Source organism: Gopherus flavomarginatus, chromosome 6 (genome assembly GCF_025201925.1).
Source record: "Gopherus flavomarginatus isolate rGopFla2 chromosome 6, rGopFla2.mat.asm, whole genome shotgun sequence".
Classification (NCBI taxonomy): domain Eukaryota; kingdom Metazoa; phylum Chordata; order Testudines; family Testudinidae; genus Gopherus; species Gopherus flavomarginatus.
The window spans coordinates 135,051,272-135,073,694 of NC_066622.1; the positions used below are offsets into that span (position 1 = coordinate 135,051,272).

The 22,423-nt window shown below is 46.0% G+C and overlaps 1 protein-coding gene across 4 annotated transcripts in view; it reads left to right on the top strand.

The window, feature by feature from the left end:
* SH3PXD2A (SH3 and PX domains 2A) overlaps nucleotides 1-22,423 on the top strand; it is a 396,876-nt gene that overhangs the window by 160,996 nt on the left and 213,457 nt on the right. For all 4 annotated transcript variants that reach the window (XM_050957986.1, XM_050957985.1, XM_050957988.1 and 1 more), the window contains 2 exons: nucleotides 3,895-3,971; nucleotides 20,040-20,131. In XM_050957986.1, the coding sequence (XP_050813943.1) occupies nucleotides 3,895-3,971; nucleotides 20,040-20,131 (169 nt within the window). The remainder of the gene's footprint in view (nucleotides 1-3,894; nucleotides 3,972-20,039; nucleotides 20,132-22,423) is intronic.

The window sequence follows — 22,423 nt, forward strand, 5'->3', positions numbered from 1 at the left end:
CTTCCAGATCTTCCATGGCCCTGCCCACGTCTGGGACATCTGTGAATGAAATACTTGCCAGGTACAGCGCAGTCAGCTTCTAAGCTATCATCCGAGATGGAGACAGGCTTATTCACTGCCTAGCAGGGCTGTAGTAAGAGTCATAAGCTGTTTAGCATTCTGTACAATGGGGGTGTGATTCCTGTAGACAGATTTAGAAGAGCTGCAGTAAAATTCTGTTCCTCATTGAGAGGAAGTATATACTGTATGTACTCACATTTAAGCTGAGGATTTATTTATGGTTGCTGAAAACTACCAAAAACTAAGTGACTTGCATATGACTAACCCCCGCTGTCCACCACCTCCTAACAAAAGTTGCCTCATGCCCCTGGCAGTTTGCTAGCGGCTTATCCATGGCCCTCAGTCCTGCCTGAGGACTCACCAGCCTCCTAGGGCTTTGCCTGGCCCTATTGCTCACCTTTCTGTTTGCTGCTTATTTGTCCATGTGATAACTGGATTTGCAGAATTATCACACGAGTGAAGCCTCTTCATTAGATGGGCCCTACCTGTCTTAGGGCAGAACATCCGGGAGCATAGATCCACTGTACCTGTTCTTGGGGTGCACTGAAGGGGGAAGGTTCCAGCTCTGCTGCATCATTCTCCCCTTCCCTGACCTCATGGGTCCCCAGAATCTTGGGAATGAGGATCTAAGTACAAGGGGGGAGGAACAGGGAAAACACCATTAACTCTCACTCGAAAGGAGAGCATTCTACCTGAAGAAGAGGGGCCAGCAAGGCCCCTGCAGAAGGTGCATCTCCCTAGAGATGCCTCTGCATCCTCAGAGCTGGGCCTCCCTTTCCCCAAGGATTCCCAGGATCTTTGGGGTTAGAAGCCCACATTCTCAGTCATTTCACACCTCTGAATTCGGGGTCTGAGTGGTTGGTTAACCTTGTTGAGATCCCTGTCTCCTCTGCTCCCTTCCCTAGCATGGCTACTGCACTGAAAGGCACAGCGTAGCCATCCGTGATGCTAGTACCATTCAGAATCCTCCGTAACCCAGTATTCCTATCCTTATACTCTCTTGGTACTGGGTAACCAGGAAGTCAGGGCTTTAACCCACTTCTAATCTTTGCTAACTACTAATATTGGTGTTTTCTAATGGCACATTCTGCATAGAGAGAACCTGGGAGAAAAAATGAAAGCACCTTCTGGGGTTTGTTTCATATCAGCACTGCTATCATCTTGATGTTTTCCATCTCCGTTTAAGGAAAGAATTAAGACTCATCATATCTTGGGGGTCTTTTTTGTACTCTGTGTTTAATATAACCTTCCTTATTATATTTATCTTGTTTCTTATGCTCCACTCTTTCATTTATTACATTACTTTGAAGATGTTGGCAGTTACTGGGCGTCCCTGTAAACTCTTTTAGCAAAGCTGAATTACATTTACAAGAGATCTTTAATGTGTTTAAGTCTTTGGTTCCTTTATATTTTTATACGGTCACCAGTCTGGCTTTCAGTTTGTGGCTTGGACTGAAAACAGGAAAGCTGAAGCTTTGCTTACTCTTTGCAGCACATTTATAAAATTCACAAAGAAATGAAAAGTTTGCCCACACCAACACTAATACAATCCTGAGAAAGGAGCTATTTTATTATCCATTATTAGTTTAAAAAAAAAAGGGGGTATAATAATTTCACCCTCTGGCACCTTTCATTTGAGCTTCATGGAGGGTTTTATAATAACAAAGTCTCGCAAATACGTGTTGTTGTTCCCATTTTACAGATGGGATAACTGACACACAATAAGGTTGTGATTTGCTTGGTGTCACACAGCAGGTCAGTGATAGGGCAAAGGACATGACATAGGACCCCACATGCCAGCAGAGCAATTATTTTAATAAATTACTTAGCATTGACAAAGTTAGCTTTCAGGATGAGTGAAGATTCTCCAGTGTCCTTTGGGCCTTGTTGTAGCATGGCATTGCATCATAAAGTGTGCCACAGTTTCATCCTAGAATGGCAGAATCTCATGGGATGGACACATACATTATTAAATAACAATTTTCCCCTGCAAGATATGTCAAGATTAATGAAAACCATGTGTTTTTAGTTCTTAGGAGGTGATGTATCCACCTTTCCTTGGCTGGAACAAAACTGTTAAGGTCTTTGAGACTGATAGTTTGGGAGGAAGCAGGGAAAAAATGGGAGCATCCTGATTTATTTTAGCTCCTCCTAACTGTTAAGGTACATGGTCCTGTTCAGCTTCTCAGGTGCTATAAGCTTGGCCAAAGGAAATTCTGGAATTTAGGTTTTGGATCAGATTCCCTTTCCTCCTCATCTTCCATATCCTATCATCTGTGAAACACTGTCCTTCATTTCTCCATTGTCCAATGGGAATAAGTTAGCAGCAGAGGTTGGTGAAAAGACCAGTTTATGTCTTACATGGAAGCTTGATGGACTAAATATGTTCTACCACAAGGAGAACATATAATTTATTCTTGTCTCAATGTGTTTAAAAAAAATTCAACATGAGAAAAAAGGAAGAAAACCACCAAAAAAGGATGTGAAAATATATTCCTTTCAAGCCAAAAAATACCAACTCCATGACATCTTTTTCTGTGGGGAAACTCAATAAATTCTGGTTTTATCAGTTTAACACAAGACCCAGCAATTTAAGCTTCACTTGCTTGCAGAAGTTTCGTCCACTACAAACATCAGGACTATGATTTTTTTTCACTTAAAAAGAAAAATAATACAGTGTCATGGCTGAGATTATAGAAGATACAGTTGAACGTACCACTTGCCTGTTGAGTTACCGTCTGATTGCTCTCTATAGATCTCTGCGCGAGTTACCTGCATTTACAGTCTGTGTAGAGGGGAGAGTAGCTGCTGTTGGCAGAGAATAAGTGGGTGAGAGTGGGGAGTGGATGGAACCTTGGTTCTGCCCTGCAGAGGCAGATTAAGATTTATTGGGGCCCTGGGCACAAAGAACATTTGCCCCACACACACCCTGGTGGTCCAGGGATGCTGGAACTGGGGAAGCCACAGGGGCCATGGCCCTCCACTTTTTAAAGGGCGTAGTAGCCTCAGGCAGGCATGGATCAGTGACAGCGGGGGCTGCACTTCGGGACAGGAGAGCTGATAAGGTGATAATGCTGCCCCTCGGCCCCCAGCCAAGGGCAGGCGGAGGGTCCAGGGCTCCCCATAGCAGCCCAGGCTCCCTGGGCAGCTCTTACCATGTCCCGGCTCTGTCTTCTGGCTGGCCAAGAGATAGGGCCGCAATGGGCAGGGATGCCCCCCCCCCACCCCGCCCCGCACTTCTACACAGGCCTGTCTGCTGCCTTGCTCTCACCCACTGTGCTGGCCCTCACTGCTGAGCTGTTGCAGAGGGGGAACTAAGTCATACTAGGTATACAGCTGGAGCAGCTTACTTCTTCCCTGGAGCAAAGGGGGAAGCAGAGACCAATTGTGACTCTCTGAGGAGTCTTAGAAAGGAATATTTGTAATATTTATGGCATTTTCACTTTAGCACTTTAATGAAGATGCTCCTACGCTGACGGAAGAGTTTCTCCCATTGGCGTAGTTAATCCCTCTCTGCAAGAGGCGGTAGCTATGTTGACAGAAGACGTTCTCCCATCGACATAGCACTGTCTACACTGGAGATTAGGTCAGTGTAACTGGATTTTTCGCACCCCTGAGTGATATAGTTAGACTGATGTAAGTTTGTAGCGTAGACTTGGCCTTAGCCAAGGTCAGCACAGCAAATTTGTGGCTGAGCCCAGAATGGAACCCAAATATTCTGACTCCTTGTCTTCTGCATGGGGCACTAGATCATTTTTCCACTCCATGCTATCATATTATACCATAGTGCCACCTGTGTTCCTAAACCCCTCTTTTTATGTTTTCCCTTTGCAGGTAAAATCCTGTTCCGGAGGAGTCATATTCGAGATGTAGCTGTGAAGAGACTGAAGCCCATTGATGAATATTGCAGGGTAAGAACTTTATCTTCACAGAAGATTGAGTATCATAGGGTTACAGATGGAAAACTCTGCCAGGTGATCAATCAAAGATATCCATGGCTAGCAGATAGTGCAGTGCTGGAAATCTCCCGCTGTTGCATTAGAGAGTTTGAACTGGCTAAATCAGACTTGCAGAGCCTGTCCCCAGGAAGGGTCCGCTTGAAAAAATCGGGATGTGAAAAAGGAGAGGAGAAAGGTGAGCTGAGAATTGCCCTTCCTAAAACGTCAGCAAGTAAGGGGTGGGGTGGGGGGAGTGGCAGTGTATTTGAGCACAGAGGAGTCCTTTGACCTACAGGCTTCTTGGACAAAACTACTGTAGAATAGTGCCCAAGATGGGAGAGATTTGCTCCAGGGAGCTTCTTTTACCAGCATGGTGTCCAGTGTTGCAGAAGACCTTTAACTCTTTCATAGCTTACGTGTTAAGAATCTTAGTATCAGATAAGGGATTCTGTGCCCAACTAGCGGTGTCAGCGCTCTTCATCTTAGCGTCAAACTCTGGTCTGAGCTCTGGTTCTGCCAAACAAAATTCCTCTGCCTGTGTGGTCCTGGTAGAATTCCTGCATTAGGAATCCTCTTGTGTTTTACAGTTATAGACAGAGGTAACGCAGCCCAGGGTGCTCAGAAGAGTTGAAGATAGTGCTCTTGAGGACTCTTGTGCTAAAAGATGCAGCCATATGTGGCCAGGCTGAAACAGGCCCATGACAGGCACAGATACTCCTAGCCAATGGTATAAGCCGTGAACCTAGTTTCACCTGTTAGAGCATTTCAAAGAGATGTAGTTAGCAATTAAATCCACTGGAGTTGAACCCCGGAGTTGTCCTAGTGTATCTCATGGGTGATTCAGAGGGTGGAGCAGAGTAGTAAATATGGCATTTGATAAGTCAGACCTACCCACCTGTTCAATAATATTCCAGTTAGACCAGGTTTTGCTTTGCATGAAGCGAGAGATAAATGATTTACTACTTTTTTCGACAGTGTTTCCAATACTGAGTGAAGTCCTGGGAAATATATTGCAGGGAGGAACAGTGTATTGGCAAGTGGAGGGTGGGTGTGGTGACCTAATCTGCCTCTTTCATCCCTGAGTTTGCGATTTGTTGATAATTAGTCTTCTGATACTAAATTAAAAGGTATTCCAGAGCAAGACTGGTGTGCTGGTTTTAAGGTGGGATCAGCCATTTCAACTCAAGTGCATAATCTAAACCCCAGACGTCCTCTTTTATTTCCTGCAATTTTTTTTTCCCTTTTAAGAAAACTAGAGGTGCACGCAGAGGAGAAAAATATATATTCTCAAAAATGTTTCCTGTCAGATATTTGCTTATCCAAATTGGGTGCAGATCTCTGGAGACCACAGAGCCTGAGGCATGTGGAAAGGGAGCAGACATTCTGCTTCATTGAAGTCCTTGTCATCTGAATCATCCAGTCCAAAAAACTGTGAAAAAAGTCTTATCTCATGAGATCAGGCTTTTTATGCAACAATTAATGCAGTGTCTGACTAGTAGTGGCCTAATAGCCATCTTTAAAAATGTGTGCTTGTACTGTATTCCTGGCATTATTTGCTCGGAAAGGAGCTGCATGAGACACGTGCAGTAAGAAATAATGTCACGGGTTCACCAAACAGGCATGCCATGTAGAAGGCAGTAGTTTACGCTGGGGAGTGCAGACATGACCTCTGACCTTGATGAACTGGAAGCTGGTAATCTGGGCCGCCATTGTCTGAGAAGCAGACAGACCAGTACCGGGTTAGGGTTACATCACCGCTCATGTCTGAGGAGTATATTACAGCGACTGTTGTTGCAATTATCATTAGGATTGACGTGCTATCACTACCACTAGCCATCCTTCTCATTATGTATTTTCTCTCATGGAAAAGTCCATTCAGACCCTCACTAGATTTTAGCTGAGCACACTGAACCTCCTTCATTTCCAACAGCCTTCTCATTAATGCTAGAACAGATTTGAATCATTAATGGACAAATTTCAAGCTATGACTCAGTTTGGGGAAGCTTGGATGCTTCTCCAAAGAGAGGCTATTTGTTTAATGTATTGATTGATTAATGGTGCTCTTTGCCTCAGTCTTTTACATTAATCTAAAAATGACCAAAATTCATTAAAATCTGCAGAGCCTGCCGCAAAAATGGTCTGCAGGTCACGGAAAAGCTTGATCAAAAATGTTCATCTTATACCCTGCCCTGAAGATCACCAGGCCCAGTCGTAGGCTAAGCCAGATCAACTCTGCCACTTGTATTAGATCCTTCTGCCCCTGTCACTAGTAGCAAGAGTGACACAGTGGTTAGTCAGTCTGTTGGCTGGCAAGACAGCAACACTGTGGTTCATGAATCTCACAGCAGGACATAGGGATACAGGCCTAAGGAAGTAACTGGGTGCCAGACCACATAGGGCTTTACAGATTTTAACCAGCACCTTTGCCGAACTTTTTGAGTCTGCAAAGCTCACAAGAACAGCTTTCTTTTAAAATTTCCTCCTACTTCCTGGCTCCATTCATACAAGGAATCGCTGTCTTATGTTTCACAGCTTCCACTTCCAGACCATGGAAGTCCAGAGGTGTTTGAAAATAATAATGAAAAGCAAACATTTTTAGCCTCAAAAGTTCATTAGAGTTTTTGGACGAAGGTTTGAGGAGTGAAGGAGAGATTCTTGTTAGGTCCGAGCTGGGGTAAAATACGGCCCCCTTCGAAATCAATAAGAATGTTGCCACTGACTTCAATGGGGGCAGTATTTCATGCCTGCTTCTTATTAAGACCTAGACATCAGGAGTATTTTTTGGGGTCTTTGCTATAGATCAGTGTAAGGGGTTTCTGAATCCATTGTATATGATCTGTGTAATCCTAGATGTTCGCCTAATCATAACCTTGGAATTCCCCCAGTATGAAATTGACCAGGAATGTTAGGCAGCTGGGAATCAGGAGCATAACAACGAGGAAAAGTACAGTTGATACAGGAAAGGCGAAAGAGGTTGTGGATAAAACAGTATTAACTAATATTAACTGTTTCGTTCCGAGCAGCAATTATTGCTACATATATTTTCCACAGACTTCAGTGAAATTAGGATCTAGCCCCAAAACTTCAGAAGTGTTAACTCCTTAATATCTTCCTTCCTTTCTCACTGCTTGTATTGATTTTAACAGTTATCCCAAACTACACCGCAATAACGTAAAACATGGAGAAGTGTTCATCCATTATGCACCACTTCAGTCCCACCTTAGCCTCCAAAATAGCTTAAATGGAATTCAAGTGAGGCACAGACAGGGATGAAGTTCACTTTTTGTGAACTCAAAATTAGGATGCAACTGAATATTGAGCCTTGAAAGGGGGTGATGTAGGGTTGCGCTTGCGTGAAGCTGTCGTGGAGGACTTTTGACCCAGGGTATTGAAATCGGTAAATAAGACTTAAGGCCTGCTTCTATGACCACTGCTTGCAGCTGCAGCATCACGGAAATCAGTAACACCTCTAGCGTGAGTAAGGATGTCAGGCAGGCTCAAACAGAGTTCAGGCTGATTGTTGCCAGATGAGCTTTACTCCTCCATATCACCTGTCCTGGAAAGCAGAAGTTCAGAAAGGCCCTGGCAAATGTGTGATAAGAATGTTACAGCTTCTTCTTTTTTTTTTTTTTAAATCATTTGAGTTTGCAAGCTGCCTCTCTCTGGGCGGGAGGGTTTGCACGTTTGAGATGTGGGGTCTGATTTTTTTCGACAGACACAGAAACAATGAAAGCCAGACAAAGCCTGTCTGAGCATTTGTGTGGAGCCGCTGCAGCACAGGGAGGTCTGTAAAATGTACTATGTCAGCACCCAAGAGTGCGTACCTTCTGAACTTGAAAACACTGGACTCCCACACTGCCCACTACCAAGGAGACCTCCCAAGGACTCTGGATATTTCACTGTTTTATTACAGCTCAGGGAAATAGCTGCACTGTGATAATTAGGCCAATATTTGGCACAGCGTAAGAAGCAGTGAAAAGGGGAGAGGGGCAGAGAGGGAAATATTTTCAGTGCTTTTTCTCATCTATGAACATAAACTGCAGCACTCTGAATGTATTGCTGGTTAATTTAGAAAGTAATCTAACAGACCAGGCAAACTCTGCCTGCAAATATTTGTTGCCCACTGGAATTGATATCTCTGGATGATTTCCCTCTTAACCATAGACTTTCAGTTACTTTAGTGTGAATTGCCCTCCTCTGGGTTCATCTGAACCAGTTTCCTTCTTGCATCTGAAGATCTTTTGCCAATTTAAAATAAAGAGCAACTTCATATTCTTGCTCTGCCGGGGGGAGGGAGGAGCATTTTATTTAGTAGAACTTCTAAACTGTGATGGCCAAAATACATCTCTTGGTAAACATGTGTCCAATACATACTGTGCCTTATGCATGGAATGACCTCTGAGTTGTGGTTCACAAAACCACCATGCTCTCCTTGTTCAATTCCCTCTGAAAAACTCAGACCAACATTTTCAGACTTGGAGTTGCCAATGTAAGAAAGCATTCTTGTTCAGGACAGCACTTAAGCACGTGCATAAATCACATTGACTTAAGCGTGTGCTTAAAAAGTACGTGCTTCAGTGCTGACCTGACTAGGAATGGGTTTAAGTAAGCATTGAGTACTTTCCTAAATTGAGGACTTAAATCTCTTATTTTCACACCTAAATAAAAGTGGGTGATTTCAGAGGGGCTGAATACTGGCAGCTCCAAGTGAGAAAAATTTGATTTTACTTGTTGCACATTGTCCACATGTTGTGAGATCAAAATTAAAAAAAGAAAATTACCTTCCTCTAGATTTCCCAGTCCATCCTCTCTGCTCTGTGTCAGTCTTTTAGGCCATTATGCTGCCGAGACTTACACATGAGTCTTTCTGTTTGTGTCGTCTACAGAGCCAAATGAGCACCAAATGAAAAATTAATAATTATTAGAGCTGATTAGAAATGTGTCACATTTTCATGACAAAATTCAAAATTTATCTTAAATTTTTATCAAAATTTTAAAAAAATCAGAAAATTTAGACTAGGTCTACTACTGTCTTTATGAGTATACATACCATAAGAGTCCTTGCTTTTGCTATCTTAATGTTCTTTTCATGTAATTTTATTATGTGTAATTTTCTCAGCTTTTAAAAAAGCAAACTGAAAAAACAGAAACGTAATTGTATGGAATCATATTGACACTCACATGGGTCATCGTTTGAGTGGAACCATTAGATCCACAGGACAGATGTCTGCCATTTGAGCTAACAAAGGGTATGACTACACTACGGGATTATACCGATTTTACAGAAACTGTTTTTTTAAAACAGACTGTATAAAGTCGAGTGCACACGGCCACACTAAGCACATTAATTCAGCAGTGTGCGTCCACGTACTGAGACTAGTGTTGATTTCCGGAGCGTTGCACTGTGGGCAGCTATCCCATAGATATCCCATAGTTCCCGCAGTCTCCCCCGCCCCTTGGAATTCTGGGTTGAGATCCCAGTGCCTGATGAGGCAAAAAGCATTATTGCGGGTGGTTCTGGGTACAACCTCACCCCTCCCTCCGTGAAAGCAGCAGACAACCGTTTCGCGCCTTTTTTCCTGGGTGAACTATGCAAATGCCATAGCACAGCAAGCATGGACTCTGCTCAGCTCAAGACAGCAATCATGGACGTTGTAAACACCTCGCGCGTTATTGTGCAGTCTATGCTGAACCAGAACCTGCAAAACCAGGCGAGGAGGAGGCGGCTACGGCAGCACGGCAATGAGAGTGACGAGGGCATGGACACAGAATTCTCTCAAACCGCGGGCCCCTGCGCTTTGGAGATCCTGGTGGTAATGGGGCAGGTTCTAGCCATTGAATGCCGATTTTGGGCCCGGGAAACAAGTGCAGACTTGTGAGACCGCATAGTTTTGCAGGTTTGGGACGATTCCCAGTGGCTGCGAAACTTTCGCATGCGTAAGGGCACTTTGATGGAACTTTGACTTGCTTTCCCCTGCCCTGAAATGCCATAATACCAAGATGAGAGCAACCTTCACAGTTGAGAAGCGAGTGGCAATAGCCCTCTGGAAGCTTGCAATGCCAGACAGCTACCAGTCAGTCAGGAATCAATTTGGAGTGGGAAAATCTACTGTGGGGGCTGCTGTGATGCAAGTAGCCAAAGCAATCATTAAGCTGCTGCTATGAAAGGTAGTGACTTTGGGAAATGTGCAGGTCATAGTGGATGGCTTTGCTGCAATGGGATTCCCTAACTGTGGTGGGGCAATAGATGGAACCCATATCCCTATCTTGGCACCGGAGCACCAGGGCACCCAGTACATAAACCACAAGGGGTACTTTTCAATGGTGCTGCAAGCACGGGTGGATCACAAGGGACTTTTCACCAACATCCACATGGGATGGCCAGGAAGGTTCATGACGCTTGCGTCTTCAGGAACACTACTCAGTTTAAACGACTGCAGCAACGGAATTACTTCCCAGACCAGAAAATAACAGTTGGGGATGTTGAAATGCCTGTAGTTATCCTGGGTGACCCAGCCTACCCCTTGATGCCATGGCTCATTAAGCCATACACAGGCAGCCTGGACCGTCGTCAGGAGCTGTTCAAGTACAGGCTGAGCAAGTGCAGGATGGTGGTAGAATGTGCATTTGGCCGTTTAAAGGCGCGCTGGTGCACATTACTGACTCGCTCAGACCTCAGCCAAACCAATATCCCCATTGTTATTGCTGCTTGTGGTGTGCTCCACAGTCTCTGTGAGAGTAAGGGGGAGACCTTTATGGCGGGGTGGGAGGCTGAGGCAAATCACCTGGCCGCTGATTACACGCAACCAGACACCGGGCGATTAGAAGAGCGCACCAGGAAGCGGTGCACATCAGAGAAGCTTTGAAAACGAGTTTTATCACAGGCCAGGGTACAATGTGACTGCTGTGTTTGTTTCCCCTTGATGAACCCCCCCTCCCTTGACTGACTCATTCCCTGTAAGCAACCCACCCTTCCCTTTTGATTACAGCTTACTTAAGGAAATAAAGTCACTATCGTTTAATGTATTTTTTATTAATTCATGATAAAAAGAGGGAGAGAACTGACAAGGTATCCCGGGTGTGGTTTGGGAGGAGGATAGGAGGGAAGGAAAAGGCCACTAAAAAAATTTCAAAATAATGACAGCCTTTTGGCTGGGCTGTCCACGGGGGTGGAGTGGGCAGGTGCACGGAGCCTCCCCCCACGCGTTCTTAACACGTCTGGGTGAGTAGGATATGGAACGTGGTAAGGGTGGTTATACAGGGGCTGCAGCGGCACTCTGTGACCCTACTGCTGTTCCTGAAGCTCCACCAGACGCTGGAGCATGTCAGTTTGATCACGCAGCAGCTCCAGCGTTGCGTCATGCCTCCTCTGATCTTCCTGCTGCCACCTCTCATCTCGAGCGTCCCTCCTGTCCTCACGTTCTCTGGCATCTTTCCTGTAATTTGACACCATGTCCTTCCACTCATTCAGATGAGCTCTTTCATTGCAGGTCACTTCCATGATTTCCGAGAACATTTCGTCTCGCGTCTTTTTTTCCCTCCGCCTTATCTGAGATAGCCTTCGGGATGGAGTAGGGAGGCTTGAAAAATTTGCAGCTGCATGAGGGAGGGAAAAAAGGGAGAGAAGTATTTAAAAAGATATGTTTTACAGAACAGTGCTTATACTCTTTCACGGTGAGCAACACTGTTCACCTTACATAGCACATGTGATTTCACTACAAGGTCGCATTTTGCATCTTAATATTGAGTTCCTGCTGCTCTGGTGTTAAAGATCTCACAGATGCAGGTCGGGGCAGCAGAATTCAGCTTGCATGCGTCCATGGTAAGCCATTGTCTTTCAGCTTCTGTAGCCTTCATATATCCAGTGCCCTCCTTTCCCAAATACCAACCAAAGCCCGTTCAGTGCTGCTTCTTTCCTGTTCAGATGCAGCAGCAGAAACCACCCCCCGATCCCGTTCTCTGGGATGATCACTTTACCCCTCTCCCCACCGCATGGCTGGTATCATGGAAGATCACTGCTAGCCAAATGCGAAAAAGCTCAGCCCCAATCACCACCTCCCTTCCCCCTGCTTAGCTACCTGCAAGGAAGAATTTCTTTTAAGCAACAGGCAAAAAGCCCAGTAGGAATGGCCGTCTCTGTCCCCTTAATTAAATTCCTGAATTTCAACCAGGTTACCATGAACGATATCACTCTCCTGAGGATAACACAGCGAGATGAAGAACGGATGTTGCTTGAATGCCAGCAAACACCAGGACCATACGCAGCTAGACTTTGTCATGCAGTGATACCAGATTACTTGCTACATGCATGGCGTGGTCAAGTGTCCTACCATGGAGGACGGAATAAGGCTGCCCTGCCCAGAAACCTTCTGCAAAGGCTTTTGGAGTACCTCCAAGAGAGCTTCATGGAGATGTCCCTGGAGGATTTCCGCTTTATCCCCAGACATGTTAACAGACTTTTCCAATAACTGTACTGGCCACGAATGCATCCCAAGTCCTCAGGGCAAATCTATCATTAAAAAACGCTTGCTTTTAAACCGTGTTTTATATTTACAAAGGTACACTCACCAGAGGTCCCTTCCATGGCTTCATTTTGTGGGATAGTGGCTTGGGAGGGCTGGAAGGGTAATTCCGTCATGGTGAGAAAAAGCTCCTGGCTGTTGGGGAGAACGGAGTGCTGTGTGCTCTCTGCAAGCTCGTCCTCCTCTTCCTCCTCCTCCTCCTCTTCCCCATCTGCAGAATCCTCAGCCATGGCTGAGATTACCATCCCCACCTTGGAATCCACGGACAGGGGTGGGGAACTGGTGGCGGACCCCCCTAGAATGGCATGCAGCTCAGTATAGAAGCAACATGTTTTCGACCCTGCCCTGGACCTTCCATTTGCTTCTTTGGTTTTCTGGTAGGCTTGTCTGAGCTCCTTAACTTTCACTCTGCACAGCACTGAGTCCCTGATGTGGCCTTTCTCCATCATAGCCTTGGAAATTTTTTCAAATGTTTTTTCATTTCGTCTTTTGGAACGGGGTTCTGTTAGCACAGAATCCTCTCCCCATACAGCGATCAGATCCAGTACCTCCCGTGCGGTCCATACTGGAGCTCTTTTTGGATTCTCCGGAGACTGCATTGTTACCTGTGCTGATGAGCTCTGTGGGGTCACCTGTGCTGGTGAGCTCTCCACGCTGGTGAAACAGGATATGAAATTCAAAAGTTCGCGGGGCTTTTCCTGTCTACCTGGCCAGTGCATCCGAGTTCAGATGGCTTTCCAGAGCGGTCACAATGGTGCACTGTGGGATACCGCCCGGAGGCCAGTACCATCGAATTGCAGCCACACTAACCCTAATCTGACATGGCAATACGATTTCAGCGCTACTCCCCTCGTCGGGGAGGAGTACAGAAATCGGTTTTAAGATCCCTTTATATTGATATAAAGGACTTTGTTGTGTGGACGGGTGCAGGGTTAAATCGGTTTAACTCTGCTAAATTCGGTATAAACGCGTAGTGTATACCAAGCTAAAGTAACTCAATCCAGCCCTTGTCCCTTCTTCATTCAAGCCCAGTAGCTTCCACTCCATGCTGCCTGGAAACCAGCAGGGGGAGTATTGAAAGCACAGTTTTTCTCTGAGTTCAGCAGCCTCGGTCAGCCAGGACCAGCAATTTCAAGGAAAGTCCTGATCAGTCCCCTGGAGTGCCGGATTGGAGCGTGTTCAGTTGCTTTATGGGGATGGCGCATATGCAGTACATTTGGCACTTAGGAACCCTGCAAGGATGGAGCGTGCTCGGTGCAGGTGGAATCACTAGGGAATTTAGTTGCCACCCTTTAAGAAGTCTCTACTGAGCATATGCAAATGGCAATTTTTCAGAGGGACGCAGCTTGGAAAACATTTGGGTGAATTTTCACAGGGATGCAAAAGGCACATTCCTGACACAAGGACAGTAGGGTGACCAGATGTCCCGATTTTATAGGGACAGTCCTGATTTTTGGGTCTTTTTCTTATATAGGTTCCTATTACCCCCCTCCCCCACCTCCTGTCCCGATTTTTCACACTTGCTGTCTGGTCACCCTAAAGTACAACCACCTTGCCAAATTTCAAGCCCCTGCTCCAAAGCATGGAGGCACTAGAAGTTCTTAGTGAAACAGCGGTAAGCAATTTTTTTTGTCATGGCAAAACCTCTACCTCATTCTGAGAAACAGCTGAACCATTTTCCCTGAAACTTTCCAGAATATTTCAGCCTAAGGCAGACACCCAGCATGGAAAATTTCAGCCTGAATAATTCAAGACTGAAAAATTATAAGAAATTGAAAACAGGACCTTATAATGGGAAGTGCCAAACAGACTTAACTATATGCAGCACTACCAGCTGCACCTATAATATGCATTTGTATACATACATACACACATCTGTATTCCAATGTCTGTAATACACATCTGTGTGTATATTTGTAAGTAGATGTGTCTATACACACATATATGCAGATATGTATACAAAAGCACGCTCATGCTCACACTCATACAGACACGTTCTGTCTGTAACACACACTCTCCATTCTGTGGTTTGTTTGTGGTTTTGCATTATGTTGAATTGCACTTTCTGTACTGGCGGATAAGCTCCTGTGGGCATGGATCTGGTTTTTGTTTTACACACTCCATCTAACATACAGCGCCGTGCACGCAGATGGCACCATGTAAATATTAACATTTACCAAAAGCCTTTATAACTGAAGAGTGACTGGATATGAACTGGCAGATGTTGTATCACTTCTAATACGCTTTCTGATATTGGCTATTGTTCTGTGAGTTTTCTCTGGAAACTGCATTCTATTGAGAAAATTGCATGTTGAAATAAAGCCATAAACACCTTTTTCTGAAGGCCTATGGCTACGTGCGTGAGGTATGAGTTGCTCATTACTGCTTTAGATACTCGGCACGGATAAACATGTTATTGCTGATAATGTTCTGCAAGTGTGAAAAACTCAATTCCATGTGTTCGCATTTTTATCTTTCCTGTGCAAATCCTTTATGGTTTTGGGATGATTGCTGCTTCTAATTATGTATTTTGCCCCCATTTCCAACCCCTTGCCACTTCCCAGTTGTTTATATCCCCTTGCCATCTGTTTTCCTCTCTTTCTTTCCCTTGCTTGACCCTGTCCTGCAGTCCTTCCTTCGCTCTGTTGTATCTTTGGCCTGGGACTTACTCTCGTCCTCAAACTGTTGGACTCTTTCCTATTGCCATCTAAATGGGACACTGCCTCCTCAATACGCTCTTTGTTAACTGTCTTGAATCTCATTAGACTTGTGTAGCTAATGGTTGTGCATTGTGTGTTTGCCTAAGGGAGCTCTGTAAGGGGCAGAGTAAGTGGTTAGTACTGCAGTAGCCTTCCAGGCCCCAACAGCCCCGTCTATGCAGAGCTTTCCCAGCAGCAGTGTCTTCTAGGAGATATTACATGGATCCAGATTCTACAGCCTTTGTGCATCCTCAAATCCTATTGATTTCTGTAGGAGTTTTGGGTGTTAAAACAAATGCAGGGTCAGAGCTGTAGTTTCAAAAACTAACAAAAACTGACTTTCAATGAGGCTTGTGCTACAGAGTCATTGAGGTCCTGCTAGTGAAGGCAGGGGGCTGGACTCAATGACCTTTCAGGGTCCCTTCCAGTCCTATGAAATAGGTATATCTCCATATATTAGACTAGATAGGGCCAATGGTTTTCTTTGTGGATGACCCAAGATTTCCCAAAATAGGGACTTAAGTTTGGGAGTGGGATTTTCAGAAGCACCTAATGACTTGAGCACACATCCTACTGAAAGTCAATGGGCCTTGTGCTCTTAAGTCACTTAGCCCATTTGAAAATCCACTACATGCTCCCATTTCCATGTTTAGGCTGCACAGCAGCAGCTCCCCTTGAAGTGAAGGCCACTGATGTAGGTTCCTTATGTTAGGCACTCTGTGATAGGCTGGGCTCTCTTTAGGTTACCTTGGGCGTTTTCATAAGTTCTGCTCCCCTCAAAATCCTTCTTATGATGGGGGCACTTGATCTCCAAGTGTTTCAAAAAAGTGTGTAAAGATCTGGCGTGTTTATGAAGATGGAATATGGCTTGATCCCAGGTCAGGGCTTATCTTCAAACCCACCAGGCTTCAGGCAGCATGTATGTGGTCTGATGAATCCTTGTGGGCAGCAGAGGTTCCCAAGTTGTCCTCCTGTCAGTGGCTCTGTTACAGGAGTCAGCTGCCTGTGGTGCACAGTAGCTTTTCTCCTGGTTGCCTCCCTTTTCAGCTCATTTGCTCCAAGTGGAACAGGCTCTGCAGGTGTGTCTGTTCAGCACTGGTTCAGCCCAGAGGCCATCATTAGCCTTTTCCTGATTGGGGTGGGGATGTGCCCCATCACACCCCCAAGTTTGAAAATGTTGTCCTCTCTGACAGTCTCCTCAGGAAAGAGCCACTCTAGACTTGCAGGGCCAAGTGACACTTGGGGATTTATGTTTATGTGAATGATACTTAGCGCTTGCCGTCCTCAGTCCTGCAATACTGAAGTCTGTGGAAGCTGCACCATTGACTCCAGTGGTCGCAAGGTCAAGCCCGTAAACAACAATGGTTTTTCGAAACACAGTACAGACATTAAATAACTAAGTCTTTCAGCACCCCAACAAAATAGGTGTTTCTCTCCCTATTCCAGATATGGTTTACATATCTTCTCTGCATGTGGTCTAAAGAGGTTAAGTGACTTGCCCAGGGTCAAAAAGGAGTCAATGGCAGAGACAGCACAAGCTCTCAAGGCTCCATTCCCTTTCTCAATCCACTGGATCAAGTCACCTCTCCTTCTGTTTGAAGACTGAAATTGAATGAAATGTGCTTTAACCTTGTGTTTGTGTCTTCATTATGTTCATTGTGTTGTGAAATCCAGTGACGTTTCTCTTACTCTTATGCTTCTCCCCTCCCTCCTTGGGTAGAATCCAATTTTAGATTTCTACAGTTACTGCTATTTCTGGGCCGGAATTGTGTCTTCTGGATAATGGTTCTGATTTGCCATATGTATGTGTGTGTTTATACGCAATGAGGACAAAACTCACACAACTTAATTTCTTTTAGTTTAAAACAAGACATCAGTGATTAATTGTGCAGCCGCCGAGATTAGGGCATCTTTATTCCAAGACAAAGCATTTTGTTTTCCATTTGTTTCCTTCCAGTTCTATATGTGATATATTGAGAGAATCATCTCTGCTCTGTGTCACGTTCTCAGCACGGCAGCAGCTATGCCGGTTCCAGTTTGGGCAGCCCAACATTGCTTCCTCACTGTTTGGCACTCCTCTGCATTTCACCGAAGGCCAGTGTCACTTGGTTCTCAAACTCACTGAAGTCTAATATACTTCTCCTACGTATAATTTGCCTCAGGTAGAATAAAGCAAAACCCTAGACTCTTAAGAAGCGCTTGAATTTCAGACCTCTTCAAGTCATGATACATGTACTGTGGCTGGAGAATTCAGGGGACAGAAATGAAGTATCAAGTCATTGTTTTAAATTTTCAGCTGTTCCTCCCTCACTGCAATTCTATGGAAACAAATTCCAGTGCGTCTGGAAGTTTGGTTAGACGTAGAACAGCGCAGCTAACTGAATCGCAGTGCCGTGTCTTTTTGTTTCAGGTGCGTGTCTGATTCAGATCAATCAGATCTATCACGAGGTTAGTCAAGCCCAGTTCGCTCAGCCATATGCATGAGTTAGTACTGGTGCAATTTTTCATCTGCCTTTCAAGATTGTCTGGAAGAGAGTTCAGGTCTTTTGCCCCATTTTCAACTGACTTAAGAACCAGACAGTCTCATTCTGTTGAACAGGTTTACAATGCCTCTAAGAAGCTTTGTCTATATTTAACTGTCTATATTTAACTATTTAGCCTACTTCCAACCCGCCTTAGCAAAGGAGAGAGTTAATCCCAGCCCTCTCTTCCCCTTATGCTGTTCACTTCCCTCTGTAAATCTCTGAACCATGTGCAAATCAGAGCACTGATCTGATTTTTTCTTCTCTGCTGCCTCTCACATTTTAGATGAATATTTTACCTTCTCTGACAGAACCAAACCATGGAACCTAGAGAGCAAATACTTAAGACATTTTTGGCCTTTACGTGATGTGCTTGTCTCATCTATTTGAATGCTTAGTTTTCAATAGACTTAAAAATAATTGATATTATCCCACAAATTGCATTTATTATTGTTGAGTGTAATGCGCACTGCATATGGGTACCTTACAGAGTGCATTAATATACTGTACTTATCCATGATACATTGCATGAAGGCTCCTTTGTACAGCGGAAAAATCCTCTCTGCCTGTCTTTCCAACCAATTAATCACTTTTTTTTCCTGTTAACTTGCAAGGAAACTCATTGGCAAGTCCTGCATTCACTCCATAAGTGAGAGAGTTTATGGAGCAAATTACTACACTATATTAGTGAGTTTTGAATTTGTAGTTTACGTATTTATTATTGTTGTTATTATTTTATTATGTATTTATTCTTAGCAGCCATGGCCCCATTGTGCTAGGCACTGTGCAAACACAACAGAGAGACGGTCTCTGCCCTGAAGCGTTTACACCAGGGGTCAGCAACCTCCGGCGTGCGTGCCAAAGGTGGCACATGAGCCGATTTTTGATGGCACGCAGCACGAGCTGAGCCGCTCAGCCCACCGCTGCTCTTGGGTTCCCACTGCTGGCCCCCTGCCAGCCAGGGTCCCTCTGCCGGTCCCACTCAGCGCCCACTGCTAGCTTGGGTGAAGGAACCCCAGGCTGGCAGCGGGCCGAGACCCTGACTGGCAGGAGCCAGTGGCCGAAACCTCAGAGCTGGGTGGGCTGAGCTGCTCAGTCGCTGCTCTCGGGTTCCCACTGCTGGCCCCCTGCCAGCTGGACTCCCGCCGCCAGTCCCACTTGGCACCTGCTGCTGGCCTGGGTGAAGGAACCCGAGGCTGGCAGCGGGCTGAGACCCTGACTGGCAGGAGCCAGTGGCCGAAACCTCAGAGCGGGGCGGGCTGAGCTGCTCAGTTGCTGCTCTCAGGTTCCCACTGCTGGCCCCCTGCCAGCCGGACTCCCGCCGCCAGTCCCACTCAGCACCCGCTGCCGGCCTGGGTGAAGGAACCCCAGGCTGGCAGCGGGCCGAGACCTTGACTGTCAGGAGCCAGTGGCCGAAGCCCCAGAGCAGTGGCGGCAGGCTGAGCGGCTCAGTCGCTTCTCTGGTGTTCTGGCTGCTGGCCCCTTGCCAGCCGGGGTTCCCCGCTGCAACCCACTCACCCTGCTTTCGGTGAGAGTTCCAGCGCAGGCCCCCTGCCAGACAGGGTCTAGGCCTCCGGCCCTGCTCAGCCCTACCAGCCGCCAGCTCCACTCACCTCAGCTGCCGATCTGGGGTTCCAAGTGATCACTCAGAAGCCTGTGTGCAGCTTAAAGTATCCAAATACGTGCCACCAGACATTGGAAAACTCAGCAAGGAAAAGCAAGGGCAAGGATCACACTAAACTGATAAGATCTGCATTTTAATTTAATTTTAAATAAAGCTTCTGAAACATTTTGAAAACCTTGTTTACTTTACATATAACTGTAGTTTGGATATATATTGTAGACTTAAGGGAGACCTTCCAAAAAACATTAAAACATATTACCAGCACGCAAAGCCTTAAATTAGAGTGTATACATGAAGACTCGGCACACCACTGCTGAAAGGTTGCCGACCCCTGGTTTACACTGTAAATATGATGGACTTGCACATGAATAGCTAGAGGGGAATTTTGCCCCATGTGTCCAAAACCAAACCAGCCATCCCCAAGCCCCTTTGCTTGTTTAGGCACACAGCATAACCCCTTTGCACTAACACCTCACAACCTTTCTTTTCAGGGAAGCACCCTGGCCTGATGCTTTCCTTGTTTATTCCCTCTGCTCTTCTAACATCATTCTGCTGATGTGATCCAGAATTTTGTGTTGTTCCTTTTCTTGCCTCTTGGTTGTATATTTAAGGACCTGTTTCTAAGCTTGATTTCTCTAAACACTTTTCTCTCCCCTCCCTCCTTTCTTTTACAGGCACTCGTCAGGCTTCCTCCTCACATTTCACAGTGTGATGAAGTCTTTAGGTTCTTTGAGGCTCGACCAGAGGACATCAACCCTCCGAAAGAGTAAGTGTCATATTTGATTTCCAGCACCACATGGTGCTTTTGTTTGCACCGAAGGAAGCTGAAGGTCATTCTGGTTTATTACCTCCAACGGATGTGAGAACAGCTTTCTAAGGCCATGTCTACATCTAAAATTTTGCAGCGCTGGTTGTTACAGCTGTATTAGTACAGCTGTATAGGGCCAGCGCTGCAGAGTGGCCACACTTACAGCAACCAGCGCTGCAAGTGGTGTTAGATGTGGCCACACTGCAGCGCTGTTGGGCGGCTTCAAGGGGTTTTGGGGAAGGCGAGAGCAAACCGGGGAAGGAGACCAGCTTCGCCGCGGTTTGCTCTTGCGTTCCGCGAACCACCCTGCAAACCGCAGGGAAGGAGACCTGCTTGCTCGGGGGTTCGGCGAACGCGAGAGCAAACCGGGGAAGGAGACCAGCTTCGCCGCGGTTTGCTCTCGCGTTCCGCGAACCACCCTGCAAACCGCAGGGAAGGAGACCTGCTTGCTCGGGGGTTCGGCGAACGCGAGAGCAAACCGGGGAAGGGGAGACCAGCTTCGCCGCGGTTTGCTCTCGCGTTCCGCGAACCACCGTGCAAACCGCAGGGAAGGAGACCTGCTTGTTCGGGGAACGCGAGAGCAAACCGCGGCGAAGCTGGTCTCCTTCCCCGGTTTGCTCTCGCGTTCGCCGAACCCCCGAGCAAGCAGGTCTCCTTCCCTGCGGTTTGCAGGGTGGTTCGCGGAACGCGAGAGCAAACCGCGGCGAAGCTGGTCTCCTTCCCCGGTTTGCTCTCGCCTTCCCAGAACCACCCAGCAAACCTCAGGGAAGGAGACCTGCTTGCTCGGGGTTCGGGGAACGCGAGAGCAAGCCGGGGAAGGAGACCAGCTTGATTACCAGAGGCTTCCTCAGGTATGCTGGGATACCTGCTTATTCCACGGAGGTCAAGAAAAGCGCTGGTAAGTGACTATACTTGATTACCAGCGCTGGATCACCAGCGCTGGATCCTCTACACCCGAGACAAAACGGGAGTACGGCCAGCGCTGCAAACAGGGAGTTGCAGCGCTGGTGGTGCCCTGCAGATGTGTACACCTCCTAAGTTGCAGCGCTGTAACTCCCTCACCAGCGCTGCAACTTTCTGATGTAGACAAGCCCTAAGCTTTCAAATGCTACCTGGGAAATGGCCTTGTAATTAGGTAAAAATAAGCCAGTTTGTGTGTGGGGGTGAGGGGCGGAATTCAAACAATCCCAAACACAAGTCTTGTCTTCATTCTTCAGGAAGCTCCCTGCCCACTTTTTCATTGTTTCTTGCTGATAATTCTAATGAGAGAACTTTTCCCAGTTTGTTGGTTTTAACTTGCCTGTTATCACCAAGGAGTCATTAAGCTCCTGAAAGCATTGTCTCAGCAGCAGATGGAAATCCTGCCACTTAGAGATTGACTCATAATTAGCAGCTGCCTCTTTAACTGCACTCCTTCCTGAAGATATTTAATTATTTTACTGGAGTGTGAGTATGATCCTCAACCAAAATTGTCTCCGGAGAGTTTATTTGCTGGAAGCTGGAAGCTAAAGCAGAGGTTGAGGGCAAAGCCTTGGTTAGAGATAAAATAGAGTCGTAGCTTTACCTTAGGACGGATAGATTGATTCAAACAGAGACCTGAGAACTAGTACATTTTATTTAACTTAAAGAGATGCTAATTCCTCCTGAAAAAAACATTGACAATTGTATTTACTAACAGTGCTGCTGCTTTAGCTGATATTTCCTCTTCTCCTGTTCTCACTGCCCCAACACACCCACACTTTGTATTTCTCGTGATATTTGTCTGCTAAAAACATCTTGACCCTATCCACGCTGGGCCTCAAACCTGTGTGCTGCATTGATTGTAAACCAGGCCGGGCTAATTTGGTTTCAACGCTGTTTGCATGGCCATTGTGGATAGGGCCAAAACATGTTTAGAGCCATTTGGGTTTTAAACCAGTTCAACCAATGTGGAGCCGGATCCAAAGCTGACTCAGGTCAACGGGAGTTTTTGCATTGGCTCCACTAGGCTTTTCTTTAGGCTCATAGCTCCCAGCCTCGTGTCGAAGAGTGGGAAATTTGTGCTTTAAGGGCCTCATTTTCAAAACAATGTCTCCGTTTGTACGCACGCAACTGTGCCTGCGTGGGGAAATGCTCGAATTTGCACTCACACTAACCTTGCATAGTCTTTTCTTTTTCTTCAGATTTGTAATCTGAGATCCACAGAAAGAGTAAACCTGTCTTTTCAGCTAGGCCTCTTCAGGAGAATTTCTGGGGCGACTATTGAAAAAG